The following is a 16,277-nucleotide window of genomic DNA, read 5'->3' as shown; positions in this document are numbered from 1 at the left end:
TACTAGGATGACGAAACTGACACGCAGACGTCCCCTACCTGGTGCGCCAACTGTCGGTGTTTCGGACCGGGGGGTCCTCAACCGACTAGTGAATTTGTTCTGCGTGCTCCCGATTCCGGATGGTGATGCAAAGAGACACAAGGTTTATACTGGTTCAGGCAATCGGCGCCCTACGTCCAGTCTAAGGGATAGAACTTGTATTCCTTGCACCGAAGTGCTCGCAGTAGGGGGTTACAAGCTAAGGGAGAGAGGGAACTTATCCCAGGTCTTGACAGGGTGTCGTGGGGCCGTCTGAGACGTTGCTCTCAAGCGGCTGGAAGGTGTGCGTGTGTGTGTGTTCTCTGGGCCTCACCCCTAAGTGGCCCAAGTCCTCTCCTTTTATAGTTGAAGGGGGGACAAGGGCAGTACATGTATTACTATGCGGCGTCGTGCCGCCAGGGACGGCATGTCCAAGCCCTGTGGCCTGTTCCTGTGGCGGCATGGTCGTCGGAGTGGCCCATCCTTGGAGTACTGGGATGGCGTGGTCGTCCCATCAGATCCTGTGCGTCGTGGGAGCCCTAGGAATGCCTCGAAGTGGACGTGGCGGCGACCATAAGCCGCTAGGGACGGACTATGCACGAGGCCGAAACTTGGTCGGGGCCGAGGCTGGTACTGCGGTGGGGGGTCTCGGCAGGCGCGGACCCCAATATTGCCGAAGCCCTGATGTACAGTGCCGAGGCCTTGGTGTACAGCGCCGAGGCCTTGAGCGGGCGGCTGATCGTGGACACAGTGGTAGGACACAGTGGCCAGTAACCCCCACCATATCCTATCCCAGGCGCTGACGGCGGCTGATCGTGGTCACAGTGTTTGGACACAGTGGCCGGTAATCCCCGCCATATCCTGTCCCAGGCGCTGACGGTGGCTGATCGTGGTCACAGTGTTTGGACACAGTGGCCGGTAATCCCCGCCATGCCCTGTCCTGGCCGGTATGGTGCTGATGCGACTTTGGGTCGCGTCGGTCTTTCTGTGACGTTGAGCCGCTGTCCGGCTGAGATCACGGGAGTGGTTGAAAGCATTAATGGGACGTGATCGGCTGTCGGGAGGGTCGGCCGAGGCGGGGGGCGATGGACCGCGGGCGAGCCGGCCTCGAGCGACACGGAGAATGGGGCCTCGCGCGAGACGGAGATCAGGCTCCTTGCCGAGGCTCTGCGCGAGAGGCCTCGCGCGATACGGAGAACGCGCCTCCTGCCGAGGCCTTCTGTGGAGAGCCTCGGGCGAGGCGGAGACGGCGTTCCCTGCCGAGGCCTTCCCTGGGGAGCCTCGCCAGGATGTCGAGACCTCCTTCTCGGGGCTCGAGGCGAGGAGGAGGAGGACCCAGTGGGCCTGGTCACAACGGGGAGGGGCCCACGACTTACCTTTTTGCTTTTATCATCGTTATTTTTTAGATGGGACTGGGGCAACCCATTTGATGTTTTGCTTGGGGTACCTCATTCTAAGGTACCCGACACCCCTGCTTATAAGTTTTAAGTTGGTTCACCACTGCTTAAAACTTATAAGTCACCCTTTTCTGCGTGGGGCCTATACCTTTAATGAGCTTATAAGTCATCTACAACCAAACAGGTATAACTTATAAGTTACTAGTTTTCAGTCACCTGACTTATGGAAACCAAACAGGCCCTAAGGTGGGCACTTCAGTCTTAACTGCAAAAATCCACGCTTGAGGTTCATAAAGTAAATACTTAAATCTACATAATTGATATCAACCCCACGTATGCATTTATTGTCTCCTTAGTGTCAATATATGATCATTTTGGGAGTGAGCCTTCAAGAATAAAGCATTGTCTAAGGCTCCTGTTGGCATAAATCTACAAAACTAATATCTGTCAAGCAAAACTATCATTAAGTACTGAGTCACTCATTAAGGCTTTTACAGAGTATGAATTTAAGTTTAGGATAGAATCAGACCAATTATTACAGACTCCAAATCTGGGCACAAAGTTCGGCTGAAGTAAAACTTACAACCACACACATGACTAACGGAACAGGTAAAAAGTTTTTGATTAAACAAAACCAACATGCCTTTGTAAAAGCCAACCATTAGATCCAAAGAAATGTAAAGCCGATGTATCTAGGTAACCATGTAACCATAACCACTTAAGCTGAGATCATTTGCAAGTAGGCATACACTTTACCTAGTTCATATTTCACTACAACTTTCCAGAAACTAGCGACATATCTCTTAAATATGATTGAAAGATTAGTAAAATAAAGCAGGAAATGAAAAGGAAAACATGTTGACAATTCATAGTAACATTATGCATACCCTCTTGTCTCCACTTGGACAGATATAAGTTTTTCTTTCTTCCATCACGATGTAACCATAACCACTTAAGCTGAGATCATTTGCAAGTAGGCATACACTTTACCTAGTTCATATTTCACTACAACTTTCCAGAAACTAGCGACATATCTCTTAAATATGATTGAAAGATTAGTAAAATAAAGCAGGAAATGAAAAGGAAAACATGTTGACAATTCATAGTAACATTATGCATACCCTCTTGTCTCCACTTGGACAGATATAAGTTTTTCTTTCTTCCATCACCATGTAACCATAACCACTTAAGCTGAGATCATTTGCAAGTAGGCATACACTTTACCTAGTTCATATTTCACTACAACTTTCCAGAAACTAGAGACATATCTCTTAAATATGATTGAAAGATTAGTAAAAAAAAGCAGGAAATGAAAAGGAAAACATGTTGACAATTCATAGTAACATTATGCATACCCTCTTGTCTCCACTTGCCATAAAGTAACCAATCCATCCAGCGCACTGCGTCACAAGAAAGCATAAGATTAAAGTTTTGGAAATTAAGCAAACTTATCAAATCATGTTTACTCTATTTTTTTTATTTTTTTTGTTCACATGCAATTTGAGATAAAAAAGTAAACAAAATCATTCATTTGACAGCATGTATATTGGAACAGTGGTTGAGAACTTAGTCCATCATCCCAGTTTATAAATCTAAACCAGCAGCCTATACTACTGCTCACAAAACTTTGTCCAAGAAAGAAGTACAAGCAAATAGTCCAACTTAGAAGTAAGCTTGCTTTGTGAGCGGTGCTTGTAGACTGCCAGTACATAACCTTTTTTGGGTGTATTTTTGCAGGCACCTAAAAATTCTGGTGGATAAACGATTTCAATGATGCCAAAGCTGAACACTAATGGTACGTGCTCCTCAGTGTACGTGTGTCATGCTCTTTTTTTGCCTACAGTTGGTGCATTCATGGTACCTATTTAATGGTATTTATTATATCCCATGAATTGTAGTACCTGATAACAACGAGCTGATCATTAGCAGGGCATAGCTCAAGACACCTAAGCTTCCTCCTGTGTTGGCTCGAGACCAAATTGCCACCTTGAAATTTAAGCACAGTTGCAGATGATTTCTTGACATTCGGGATCAAGTTCTGATGCTCCTTCTGTTCTGCAAAACCAGATAAGCACAGCTGAGAGATGTAAATAGCACATCAAACATCAACAATGATCAAACCGCGGCTGAAACTACTTCTCCTAAGGGGAGAAATCTTTAGTAAGTACCTGTCGGGTTCATAAACCCGGGGTCCCTCGGGTACCGACTTCCACGCCAAGGCTCGGCCCAGGAGGACGGCTTTCTTTTCTTCTGGACCGGCCCGAGAGTCTAAATTCAACAGACCGGAGCACTCGCTTCAGGCCCTGGCCGCCTTCGGCCCATCTTTCCGACCAGAGCACTAGCTCAGGCTCAGGCCAACTCCGAACGGCCTCTCCAATCGGAGCGTTAGCGTCAGGCCCCGGCCGCCTTGGCACAGCCTCCACCCGGAAAGCCTGACCCGAGGACTGCCTCCGACTCCGACCCCGTGTCTCCGACCGGGTTCATAGAAAACCCTGCCCATCGCTATTTTCCGACTGGCGCGCCGGTACCGACTGGGGCCATCCGACCGGGGACGCCCGCTCGGAAAGCATCAGTAGGCGTACTAAGGAAGGCAAGACAGGGCTCGCAAGTCAAACCACGGCACCAGGGACCATACCCTGCGGAACAGTATTTTACAACAACCCTGCCACAAATAGTATTGTAGGCGCCGACATTTACCTCTACAGTATTGTAAGCGCTGGTCGAAAACACCCGTACGGTAAGACCCCCCACGTGCCTCCGGGCATCGACAGTAGTGTGGGCACCGGAATTCACCATACCAGGCGAACATGATAAAACCATGCCTCCAGTCGACGAGACAGCATTTTTACAGGTACCGACGTCCTCCAGTCTTGAAGAAAGCAGCTCAACCTCCCACATGTACCTGGCATTCTACAGTGACATCAACAGTATTGCGGGCGCCCACCATTGTCCCATCCTCATCGGCGTGGGCAGCAAGGCTTAGAAACGTCCGTACTCTCTCTCGCTCTCACTTGTAAAGCCATCCCCTTCTTCTATAAAAGGGGATGTGCTCCCTCCAAACAAAAGGTAGTTAACCCAAGTCAGACTTCTTCAAGTTCAGGTTTAGGGTTGGACACTTTGTTCATAGCATAACTCTTGTCGATCTCAGCCCTTCCGACCGGACCGCCCGTACACCCCTCATTTCTCCTTCTCGTTTGTAACCCCACTACAGACTTCGAGCACCTAGGCTCGGGAATAAAGTCACAGACCGACCCACACTGGACGTAGGGCACGTTGCCTGAACCAGTCTAAATCCCATGTCATTGAGTGCTAGGCCACCTCCGATCACAACGTACAACAAAACTACAAATATTCACTAGTTGGTCACTTTCTGTATCGACAGTTGGCGCCGTCCGTGGAGAAGATGTTGTACGTTCAACTCTTTTTTGGTAATTGGATGGCCCATTTCTCCACCACCCCCGTCGTGGCGGGCTCGGGCGATATGATTCGCTTCGGCTTGATGGATTTTCCCGCACTCTCGCCCGCCGGGATGTGGGTTCCACCCATCTTCAAGCCTTCCCAGGCCTTCCACTTCGGAAGCCTGGACTTCATCGCTGATCGGCTCGGTGTACTCCACCTCCGCGAGGAGGCGCACATTCCGGCACCCGTCGAAGGGGTGCCCTCCATCGACTCCAGGACGCGCGACATCAACGGCGCGGCATCTGCGCTTCTATCCGAGCAAACTCTCTGCTCAAACCTCGTTGTAAGTAATACGCGTACCACTACTTACTCTTCATTTACTATCCCCAATCGAGCACCCAGAGAGACTGTGTCATCCATGCCGCAAACACCGCACAATCGGTTCCCCTACGGCCTCGCGTCCTTTGCGGATACATACGCCCGGGGACTCCGAAGGGTGCTGGAGCCTTTCCCCCTCATGTCCGAATTCATGGGAATGGTAGGTCGCGCTCCTGCCGCTTCCCACGAACCCTTAAATGGTGAGGGCATGAGCGACGATTCCAGCGTCAGTGACATGGCACTGCGCCATTGTTCGTCCCGGGAGTGCGCCATGGTGGATGCTCTGGGACAGCCGCCGGTGGTTGTGAAATCTGCACAGACTCACACCCCTCCGAACCCATGTGCGGAGGCCCTCGCGTCCGCTCAAGCGCACGTCGAGGAATTGCGACAACGGCGGTAGAGCCAGCCGCCGCCCGCGCTGGCTCAGTCGGCCCAGCACATCGTGCCCCACGCGCATGGCCTGGCGGGTGGCACCCGGGGCCGCGCCCGTCAGGTCCAACGCGACATCATGAATGAGGGAAACGATGTCCCATAATTCACCCAGGCTAGCTAGAACCTCGCTGCTACAGCGATGCTTCTACGCGGTGTTCCCGAGCCTGTCGACCCTTAGGAGCGGGTAGTCTACCGGAACCTCTGGGTTTTAGTAGAAGCCACCGCCGTCCAACAGGCGGAAAGCTCCGCGTCACAACCCCGACGCACGCCCTCTCTCCCCACCAGGGGAACGGGGATGCGCCAGACGGATCGCTCCGTTCGTTCGCCGCTACAGCCGCCAGCACCGGCTCGGAGTGCGGTAGTCGCGCCACGGTCCGACCGGGTGCCTCCACCGCACCCACCATCGGTACACGAGCGGCCTGATCTGCACTAGGACGCCCGTAGCGCTATTGACGACCGGCATCGGTCCCAATGCAATAATAATATCCACCATACGGCAGCAGGTGCCACGAATCCTGACCAAACCATCGAGGGAACCGGCAAAACGCGCCCCAGGCGCAGTCGTCGGCCGGACAACCAGAGCCCCAGCCCCGAGGGCCCAGGACCTCAGGCCTTCAGCCGGCACATCTGGAAAGCGTTGTTCCCGCAGCGTTTCCAGCCGCCCACCAACATCACCAAATACACTAGGGAGACACCCAGGCATTTGGCTCGAAGACTTCCGGCTCGCCTGTCGGGCCAGAGGAGTGGATGATGACTTCTTCATCATTCAATATCTTCCCATTTGCGTGGGGGAACATGTTCGGGCATGGCTTGAATTCCTTACGCACGACAGCATCCACGACTGGGCGGACCTCAAGAGGGTCTTCATCAGGAATTTCTAGGGGACGTACGTCCGACCGGGGAACTCCTGGGACCTCAAGAGCTGTCAGCAAGAGCCCAGCGAGCCCCTATAGGATTACATCCGTAGGTTCTCCCAACGATGTAACTCCCTCCCTGACATCATCGACGCAGACGTCATCAGCGTGTTCCTCTCTGGGACGAACTGCGAGTCCCTTATCCACAAGCTTGGCTGCTTGAAACCCCATACCACCCGTGACCTACTTGATGTAGCCACCAACCACGCTTCCAGCGAGGAAGCGGTTGGAGCGATCTTGAGCGAAGGCCGGGACAAGGTCAAAGCCAAGCGCACGGACCCGGACGAGGGCCCCTCCACGTAGAGGGGCAAGAAAAATAAAAAGGATCAGCGTCGGTCGGACAACGCCCCACTGGTCGCCGCAACCGATCGCACAGTAAAGCAGCCCCATCAGGGACTGCCTGACCACTTCAACAAACTCATGGATGGACCATGCCCTAACCACGCCTACCCTGTCAAACACTCCTACAAGGAGTGTGAGCTCCTCAAATGTTTCCTCCGATAGGCCGGTGGGCCAAAGGAGGGAGATGGCAAAGAGGTAGCACCCAAGAAGGGGAGTACGGCAGGCAAAGACGCGGACGACTTCCCCAACGCTGATGAATGTATCATGATCTTCGGCGAATCCGAAGCCGTCTAGACCAAACGACAGCATAAGGTTCGCTATCGAGAGGCATGTGCCGCTAAATCAGCAATCCCCTCCTTCCTCAGCTGGTCGGAGTCTCTAGTCACCTACGATCAGAGGGACCATCCCTCCCACGTCGCAAGACCAGGACGCTATCTGCTCGTCGTCGACCCCATCATCTGCAAGAAGTGGCTTACGAAGGTGCTGATGGACGGCGGCAGTGGCCTCAACATCCTGTACATCGACACCCTCGATGCCATGCGCATCCCCTGATCGAAACTCTACTCGGCGGGCTCCCCTTCCATGGGGTAATCCCAGGAGCGCACGCATACCCGCTCGAGCAGATCGATCTACCTATCATGTTCGGTAGCCGAGCCAACTTCCGCTTGGAGGTCCTCACCTTTGAGGTGGTGGACTTTCCAGGGTCCTACCACGCCATCTTGGGGCGGTCATGCTACGCGAGATTCATGGTAATCCCCAACTACACCTACCTTAAGTTGAAGATGCCAGGACCAAACGGCGTCATCACTATGAGTAGCGCATTCTCTCATGCCCTCTCGTGCGACCGCGAACACTACAAGCTCGCTACTGCGGTCGTCAACTCATCCGAGCTCCCACGGCTCGGGGAGTCGTCTGCTCCGGCAGCCCCGGACTGTAACCAACCAACTTCCTCGTCGGCCTTCTGCCCGCTCGAAGAAACCAAGATGGTGGGAATTGACCCCACCAACCCAACCAAGACAGTTCGAATTAGGACCTAGCTCCCAACTAAATAGGAATACGAGCTCATCGACTTCCTACGTGATAATCACGATGTCTTCGCATGGCAGCCATCTGACATGCTAGGGATATGCCCTGGGAGGTCGCCGAGCACGCACTACGCCTTGCCCTGGGTTCTAAGCCCGCCAAACAACGCTTGCGTCGCTTCAACGATGAAAGGCGCAGGGCCATAGGCGAGGAAATCGCCAAACTCCTGGTAGCCGGGTTCATTAGGGAGGTCTTCCATTCCGACTGGCTCGCCAATCCTGTCCTGGTCAGAAAGAAGACCGGGAAGTGGAGAATGTGCGTCGATTATACTAGACTTAACAAAGCATGCCCGAAGGATCATTTCCCATTACCACGCATAGACTAGATAGTTGACTCCACCTCGGGTTGCGAAATCCTCTACTTTCTGGATGCCTACTCAGGCTATCATCAGATCGCGATGAAAGAGTCCGATCAGCTCGTAACCTCATTCATCACCCCGTATGATTCGTACTACTACGTAACCATGCCTTTCGACCTGAAGAATGCTAGCGCCACCTACCAAAGGTGCATGCAGCAATGCTTCACCAACCAAATCGACCCGCTCAACCAACCCGATCAGGTCGAACGGCCAAAACCAACGGTCGCCGCCTATGTTGATGACATAGTGGTCAAAATGGCTCAAGCTTGTGATCTGATCACAAACTTGACCGCGATGTTTGCAAACCTCTGAAGGTTCAACATCAAGCTAAATCTTGAAAAATGTGTTTTCAGGGTTCCAAAGGGGAAGCTGCTTGGATACATCATATCCGAGCGTGGCATCGAAGCCAACCCTAAAAAGATCATGGACATCTCCAGCATGGGCCCCATACGCAACATCAAGGGCATGCAGAGGCTCACAGGTTGCCTGGCTACCCTAAGCTGCTTCATCTCTCAGCTCGGTGAACAGGGGATGCCGCTCTACAAGCTCCTCAAAAGGGCAGACGCCTTCGTCTGGACTGAGGAAGCCCAGTAGGCTCTCGAAAGCCTCAAAACATCCCTAACGTCGGCCCCAATCCTCATCGCTCCTGAGCGGGGAGAACCCCTCCTCCTTTACGTCGTGGCAAGTAACCATGTGGTGAGCGCCGCCCTAGTCATAGAGAGGGAGGAACTAGGACACCAGCTCAAAGTACAGCGACCCGTATACTTCACCGGAGAAATGCTTACTGACCCCAAGGTCCGGTACCCCCAGGTGCAGAAACTCCTATACGTCGTACTAATGGTAACTAGGAAGCTCCTACACTACTTCACCGACCATGAAGTCACGGTCATCACTTCTTACCCACTCAGAGACATCATCCACAACCGCGACACCGCAAGACAAATCTCCAAGTGGGCTCTTGAACTCATGGGCCATGACATCAGATATACCCCCCCCGCACCGCTATTAAGTCTCAGGCTCTCGTGGATTTTGTCACCGAATGGACGGAGGTCCAGCTACCAATTTCGGACGTCACCCATGAATACTGGACAATGTACTTCGACGGGTCCATAATGGCACCCGGCTCGGGAGCTGGAGTGGTTCTGATCTCCCCGGATGGGAGTAGGCTCCGTTACGCCATCCTTCTCCACTTCTCAGCTTCAAACAACGCCGCGGAATATGAGGCCCTTATCAACGGACTCCGCATCGAGCTCGGCGCTACGCGACTCTACATCCGTGGCAACTTAGAACTAGTCGTTGATCAGGTCATGAAGGAGTCCTCCTACAAAAGCCCCCTCATGATGGCATACTGCCAAGAGGTGCACAAGCTCGAGGACAAATTCCAAGGGATCGAACTGCATCACATCCCTCGAAGGGACAACGATGCCGCCGATTTCCATGTAGGGTCTTCATCAACGACATCAATGAGCCGTCAGCTCGCCTCTTGGAAGATCCAACCCGGACGCACCTTGATGCCCAGCCAGTGCTCGGGGGCTCTAACCCTGACGCCCAACTAGCGCCTAGGGGCTCCAACCCCAGTACCTCTACACCACCCGCAAGCGTCGCCGTATTGGCGCCCGGTCAAACCGATTGGTGAGTACCGATACTCGCCTACATCCTCGAAGAGGTTCTCCCACCCAAAAGGATGGAGGGCCGATGAATCGCTCAACATGCCAAAACCTTCGTCGCACTCGGTGACGAGCTCTATAAACGGAGTCCATCAGGGGTACTCATGAAGTGTATCCTCACCAGCTAAGGGAAGGATCTCCTCCTCGAGGTTCATGCCGGCATTTGAGGGCATCACGTGGCCCCAAGGTCGCTGGTCGAAAAAGCCTTTTGCTAAGGTTTTTACTGGCCCACCGCGCTATGAGATGCAGAGGAAGTCATTCGTAGGTGTGAGGGATGCCAGTTCTACGCTCGGCAAACCCATTTGCTGGCACAAGAGCTCTAAACCATCCCTATCACCTGGCCATTCATGGTCTAGGGCCTCAACATGGTAGGACCCCTCAAAAAGGCCCCGGTCGGCTTCACTCACCTACTCGTAGCGGTCAACAAATTCACCAAGTGGATAGAGGCCAAACACATTACCAACATCCGGTCGGAAGAGGCAGTCAAGTTCTTCCTTGACATCATTTACCGATTCGGTGTTCCCAACTGTATCATCACTGACCATGGGACTAACTTCACCAGGAAAAAGTTCCTAAACTTCAGCGACGGATATGGCATCAGGATCGACTGAGCCTCGATTGGACATCCATGAACTAACGGTCAGGTCGAACGCGCCAATGGCATGGTCCTCTAAGGACTTAAGTCACTCATCTTCGACTGACTCAACAAATACATCGGGCGATGGGTTGCGGAGGTCCCAGCGATCCTCTGGAGCCTACGAATGACCCCAAACCGATCCATGGGATTCACACCCTTCTTCCTGGCTTACGAAACCAAGGCAGTGTTGCCCTCCGACCTCGACCACGGCGCACCAAGAGTGAAGGCTTTTGACCACGACCGAGCCACAGAGGCCCAACAAGACGCAGTCGACCTACTTGAAGAGGCCCGTGAAGCAACCATCATCCGCTCCGCTTGCTACCAACAAACCCTCTGCAGGTACCACGAAAGGAAGATAAGAGGAAGGATTCTCAAAATCGGCGACCTCATACTCCGGAGGACCCAATCAACGAAGGAAAAAACACAAGCTCTCTCTGCCATGGGAAAGGACCCTATACGGTAACCGAAGTAGTCCGACCGGGCACCTACCGATTGGAGGACAACAATGGCAACCTTCTCAACAACACTTGGAACATTGAACAGCTACATCGTTTTCCCCCTAAATTTGGTCTAAACCACTTTTTAGTTAGAGCATGCTCCCGTAAGAGCACCCATGCCCAAAACACTTTCAGCCCGGGTCGCTCGGGGGCTCCATAAGGGTACAATATTAAAATATTACCTCTCTTTTTACTATCGCACGATAGAGCAACTGTGTCCCCAGACAGAAACACATTCCATTCCCTATGTTTACCTTACGTAACTCTGTTCTTACTCCCAACCAAACGCACCCTACCTTTTCCTATGGTTACGAACAGCCGAGCCTCGCGGGCCACGCCTCGAGCTCACAAGGTCACAGCCTATGGAACAAACGGGCAGGTATGAGAAAGAAAGGATAAAAAACAAAAGTTATGCTAAGATAAACACAGGGAATGAATATCGTGCTTCTGTCACAAGGACAGCATGGATGTGTTCATTAATACAAAACTGTTCACACGAGGGCTAACCCATGATTGACAAGCGTAGGTACCGGTCGGACGTTTTCGGCTGGAGCTCTCTAAACCCCGTCACTCTAGTCGTACAGGCACCACCACACAAAATCTCCATTGAGAGACCAACCGGCCCCCTGAGTCAATCGAATCGCTCAGTATCCACACCTAAGATACAGGTAGGAAGCAAAGGGGTGCCCCATGTGGGCCATGCCGACTCCGTCTCGAATGACGAGCATGGGTTCCGGTCGGACATTTCTGACTGAAGCTCTCTGAACCCTATCTCTCAGGTCATCAAGGTGAGCATATGTTCATTAAATACAAAACTGTTCGCACAAGGGCTAACCCACAATTGACAAGCGTAGGTCTCGGTCGGACGTTTTCGACTGAAGCTCTTCGAACCTCGTCACTCCAGTCATCAAGGTAAAACATTATCAAAGCCCCTCTATTTCAATTTAAAACATTCATACATCCATATGCGCATTTCATACCATACGCCTGAACCCCCCGGACGGTTAGGGCATGAACCACCTGGGGGCTCGGGAACTAAGCATCGCACATGCAGCGAAATGCATCAAAACACTCCATGTTGCGTCACGAAGTGGCGGTTGCCTCATTCGATATGAGTAACCAATAGAGCCAGGGAAGAAAACCATAGATGAGCACCGTGCGGCCCTAGCCCGGTCTAGCAGACTGGTCATCTCAACCTTCTTGTTCGATCCTGAACCTCTCGCCAAGCCCACAGAATCTCTATCGAAGGGAAGGCTGAAAGGCCACCTAGGTTGGTCTCCGGAACGGCCAAGGCATCTATCAGGTTGCAGGTAAAGGAGTAGTGGAATATCACAAGAGGGCTATGCTGACCCCATCACAAACAACGGACCTGGATTCCACTCGATCACACCCGTTAACAACTCATCGAGCTAATCTTTCGAGCCCGAGCGATCGGGATCGGAGATGAAACTCAGCCCTCCTGGTTTGTGAGGAACCAGATAGGGTAATGCACATAAACTCACATCGACCCCTATGAAAGGCCCGATAGGGCTCGGGGGCTCAAGAAAAATGCCAAGGACGGCGACCTCAAACTCGCCAGATCCACGACTACGACTCGCCCGGTCCCCGGCGCGCACCGATGCCAGGACCCACGAGCACCGCCTCATCTGATCTTTAACTAAACTAACAACATCTTCTTAATGGCTTCGGACAGCTTCACTGCACTCCAAAGAAACCCTGGGACCACGACTCCTAAACTCGCGTCGACAGGATCGGCGACATCCGACTACGGCTCTTGGGACCATGACTCCTAAACTCACATCGATAGGATCGGCGACATCCGTCTACGGCTCTTGGGACTGCGACTCCTAAACTCACATTGATAGGATTGGCGACATCCGGCTACGGCTCCTGGGACCGCGACTCCTAAACTCGCGTGATTCTGCCCAGAGGCTACGGCACCCACCGGCAAGACAAAAATCCCTCGGATGATTCTGCCCGAATCGCCTTGGGGCCCGGGGGCTCCTATCGGGTTCATAAACCTAGGGTCCCTCGGGTACCAGCTTCCACGCTAGGGCTCGGCCTAGGAGGACGGCCTTGTTTTCTTCTGGACCGGCCCGAGAGTCTAAATTCAACAGACCGGAGCACTCGCTTCAGGCCCTGGCCGCCTTCGGCCCATCTTTCCGATCGAAGCACTAGCTCAGGCTCAGGCCAACTCCGAACGGCCTCTTCGATCGGAGCGCTAGCGTCAAGCCCCGGCCGCCTTGGCATGGCCTCCACCCGGAAAGCCTGACCCAAGGACTACCTCTGACTCTGACCCCGTGTCTCCGACCGAGGTTCATAGAAAACCCTGCCCATCGCTTTTTCTGACTGGCACGCCAGTACCGACTGGGGCCATCTGACCAGGGACGCCCACTCGAAAAGAACCAGTACGCGTACTAAGGAAGGTAAGACAGGGCTCGCAAATCAAACCACGACACCAGGGACCATACCCTGCAGAGCAGTATTTTACAACCACCCTGCCACAAACAGTATTATAGGCACTGACATTTACCTCTATAGTATTGTAGGCGCCGGTCGAAAACACCTATACAGTAAGACCCCCCACGTGCCTCCGGGCATCGACAGTAGTGTGGGCACCAGAATTCACCGTACCAGGCGAACATGGTAAAACCATGCCTCCAGTCGGTGAGACAACATTTTTACAGGTACCGACGTCCTCCAGTCTTAAAGAAAGCAGCTCAACCTCCCACATGTACCTAGCATTCTATAGTGACATCAACAGTATTGCGGGCGCCCACCATTGTCCCATCCCCATCGGCGTGGGCAACAAGGCTTAGAAATGTCCGTACTCTCTCTCGCTCTCACTTGTAAAGCCATCCCCTTCTTCTATAAAAGGGGATGTGCTCCCTCCAAACAAAAGGTAGTTAACCCAAGTTGACTTCTTCAAGTTTAGGTTTAGGGTTGGACACTTCGTTCATAGCATAACTTTTGTCGATCTTGGCCCTTCCGACCGGACCGCCCGTACACCCCTTATTTCTCCTTCTCGTTTGTAACCCTACTATAGACTTCGAGCACCCAGGCTCGGGGATAAAGTCATCGACTGACCCACACTGGACGTAGGGCACATTGCCTGAACCAGTCTAAATCCTGTGTCATTGAGTGCTAGGCCACCTCCGATCACAACGTACATCAAAACTACAAATATTCACTAGTTGGTCACTTTCTATACCGACAGTACCAATCTTCCTCTTGGGCTTCTTCTCCTCTTTCCTTGACCGCTCTGGCAGCACCCCTAATGAAGACAATGATGGGCCGGCAGCCTTCTTCAACCCAGGCATGGGCTCAGGGCGCGGGGCCGATCGGTTGCTGGTCCTAGGGATGACAAGCTGTGGCCTCGCCAACTGCTGTGGCGCGGGCAAGGGAGCCTTCTTCTCTGGCATTGGCAGCTGCGGCGATGGCTTGAGATCCCTCTGGTTCGGTGGCGGGGATGGCTTGGGGTCCCTCTGGATTGGCGGCGTCGGTAGCTTGGGTTTCGACCGGCTTAGCGCCGACTTGCGATCTCGGAACCTGGCGAGCCACAACTACGCCTCCTCCAGCTTCATCTCCATGGTGTCCAACTGCGGTGGCCATCGGGCATCGGGAGTTGAGAAACCCAACCAAGATCGCAACCTTGTCATCATCGCCATGTCAGAAAGGCGAGCGCGAGGAGGAGCGAGCGAGCGTGTACCAAGGGCTGGTAGTGGAGCAGCTTGAGCTTGCAGCGCTTGAAGTCGCGTTCGCGGTGCGCGACGAGGGCGACAACTGCCTCCTCCGAGATGTCATCCCCCTCCTCCACGTCGTCACACGGCGGCGCCACACTGGTGGCGGTGGCACCCGTGCCATTGGAGGTGGTGCGGGGGTAGTAGGTGGAGCCGTTGTCGTCCTTCTCAAGCTTGGGCCTCTTGAGCGCCAGTGGGTCGCCCATGTCGAACGCGGAGACAAGGAGAAAATTGGAAATTTGCCCTCATGCCATGTGGGCTTCGCCCAAATGCCATCAAATTTGTAGGCTTCGCTAAAATGCCCTTATAAAACAAGTCCAACACGTTATAATGTTATTTCGAGATTTAAATCTATTTTTAATATTTTTCATCCAAAATTTTAGCCTGAACCAACCCTTTTGCCCCTGAGCTCATTGACCCTGTCCTCTCATCTCTCCCCCTCTCGTTCTCTCACTCCCGTCACCTCCCCTTTCTCTCTCCCTCTCCCTCTCTCTCCTGAGGTGGCACAGCGCGGGCGGCCCCCCTCCCCTCTCCTTCTCCCTCCATCTCGATCTACCACCGGGGCGTGGCACGGTCGGCGCAGGGCAGGGCAGAGCCATGGCCTTGCAGGCCAGTCGTCCTCATCTTTCCCCCTCTTCCTCTCTCCTACTGTGGCCGCTCATGGTGCTCGTGCCCGGTGCCGGTGGGTCTTGGCGGTGCCACAGTTGGCACAGAGCAGTCTCAGGTGCTCTCGTTTCCTCTTGTATTTTGGGATTTTGCTTTTGCCTCTCTGATTCGTCCCTTCGATGACTTCGATTTGTGTTCTAGGATTTCGCCTAGAATGCATGTTGTTCCAATGTTTGCCTTCTCTGTATTTATCTGTGAAATGACGACACTGATTGATAATGACACTACCAATTCGTATTCTAGGGATTGCGTCTGTGATTTTATTTTTGCAGCTTTTTTTCTTAGTTTTTTCCTCCCCCATTCTTGCTTTGATTCTTCATTTTGAGACCGATTTAGTTCGTTCTTTTTTTCTCAGATTCGTGCTATGACATGAGTTGATGCTACCCCTTAAGTGAATTTGATTGAATCGAGTCGAGCACGAAGAAATTGAACGAATTTCGTTTTTGGGGAGTTTTTCATGTTCTTGGTCGTGACCTAATTTTTTCGGAGTTTGGGTTGAAATTGGGCGATGATCTCTTAGAGTATGCTCACCAACTCCCTTGTGATGGCCTGTGAAAAGTTTGGTCGCGATTTGTTTTGATTTGGTCTAGTTTTTCATCGATTTTGTGGTCGGCGGTTTCCTGTTCTAGATTTTTTTGGAGTTTGGGTTAATCCCAAGAGATGATTTGTTGGGGATGAGTTCATAGGTAGTTGAATTTCTCGCAAAATTTGGGAGCGAATCATGGAGTTTTGAGTCGGATTTCGTCGAT

General features: G+C 52.6%; 1 protein-coding gene across 1 annotated transcript; it reads right to left on the bottom strand.

Moving 5' to 3' along the window:
- Nucleotides 1-2,719: 2,719 nt before the first annotated feature.
- On the bottom strand, nt 2,720-15,068 carry LOC136535968 (uncharacterized). Its single transcript, XM_066528414.1, has 4 exons — nt 14,832-15,068; nt 14,343-14,685; nt 3,317-3,470; nt 2,720-2,815 (listed from the first exon to the last, which is right to left on the bottom strand). Exons 1-4 carry the CDS (start codon nt 15,066-15,068, stop codon nt 2,761-2,763), a joined length of 789 nt encoding a protein of 262 aa, XP_066384511.1. The 3' UTR covers nt 2,720-2,760.
- Nucleotides 15,069-16,277: the final 1,209 nt, after the last annotated feature.

This window comes from Miscanthus floridulus, chromosome 2 (assembly GCF_019320115.1).
Source record: "Miscanthus floridulus cultivar M001 chromosome 2, ASM1932011v1, whole genome shotgun sequence".
Taxonomy (NCBI): Eukaryota; Viridiplantae; Streptophyta; class Magnoliopsida; order Poales; family Poaceae; genus Miscanthus; species Miscanthus floridulus.
This window is presented reverse-complemented; position numbering and strand designations above follow the sequence as displayed.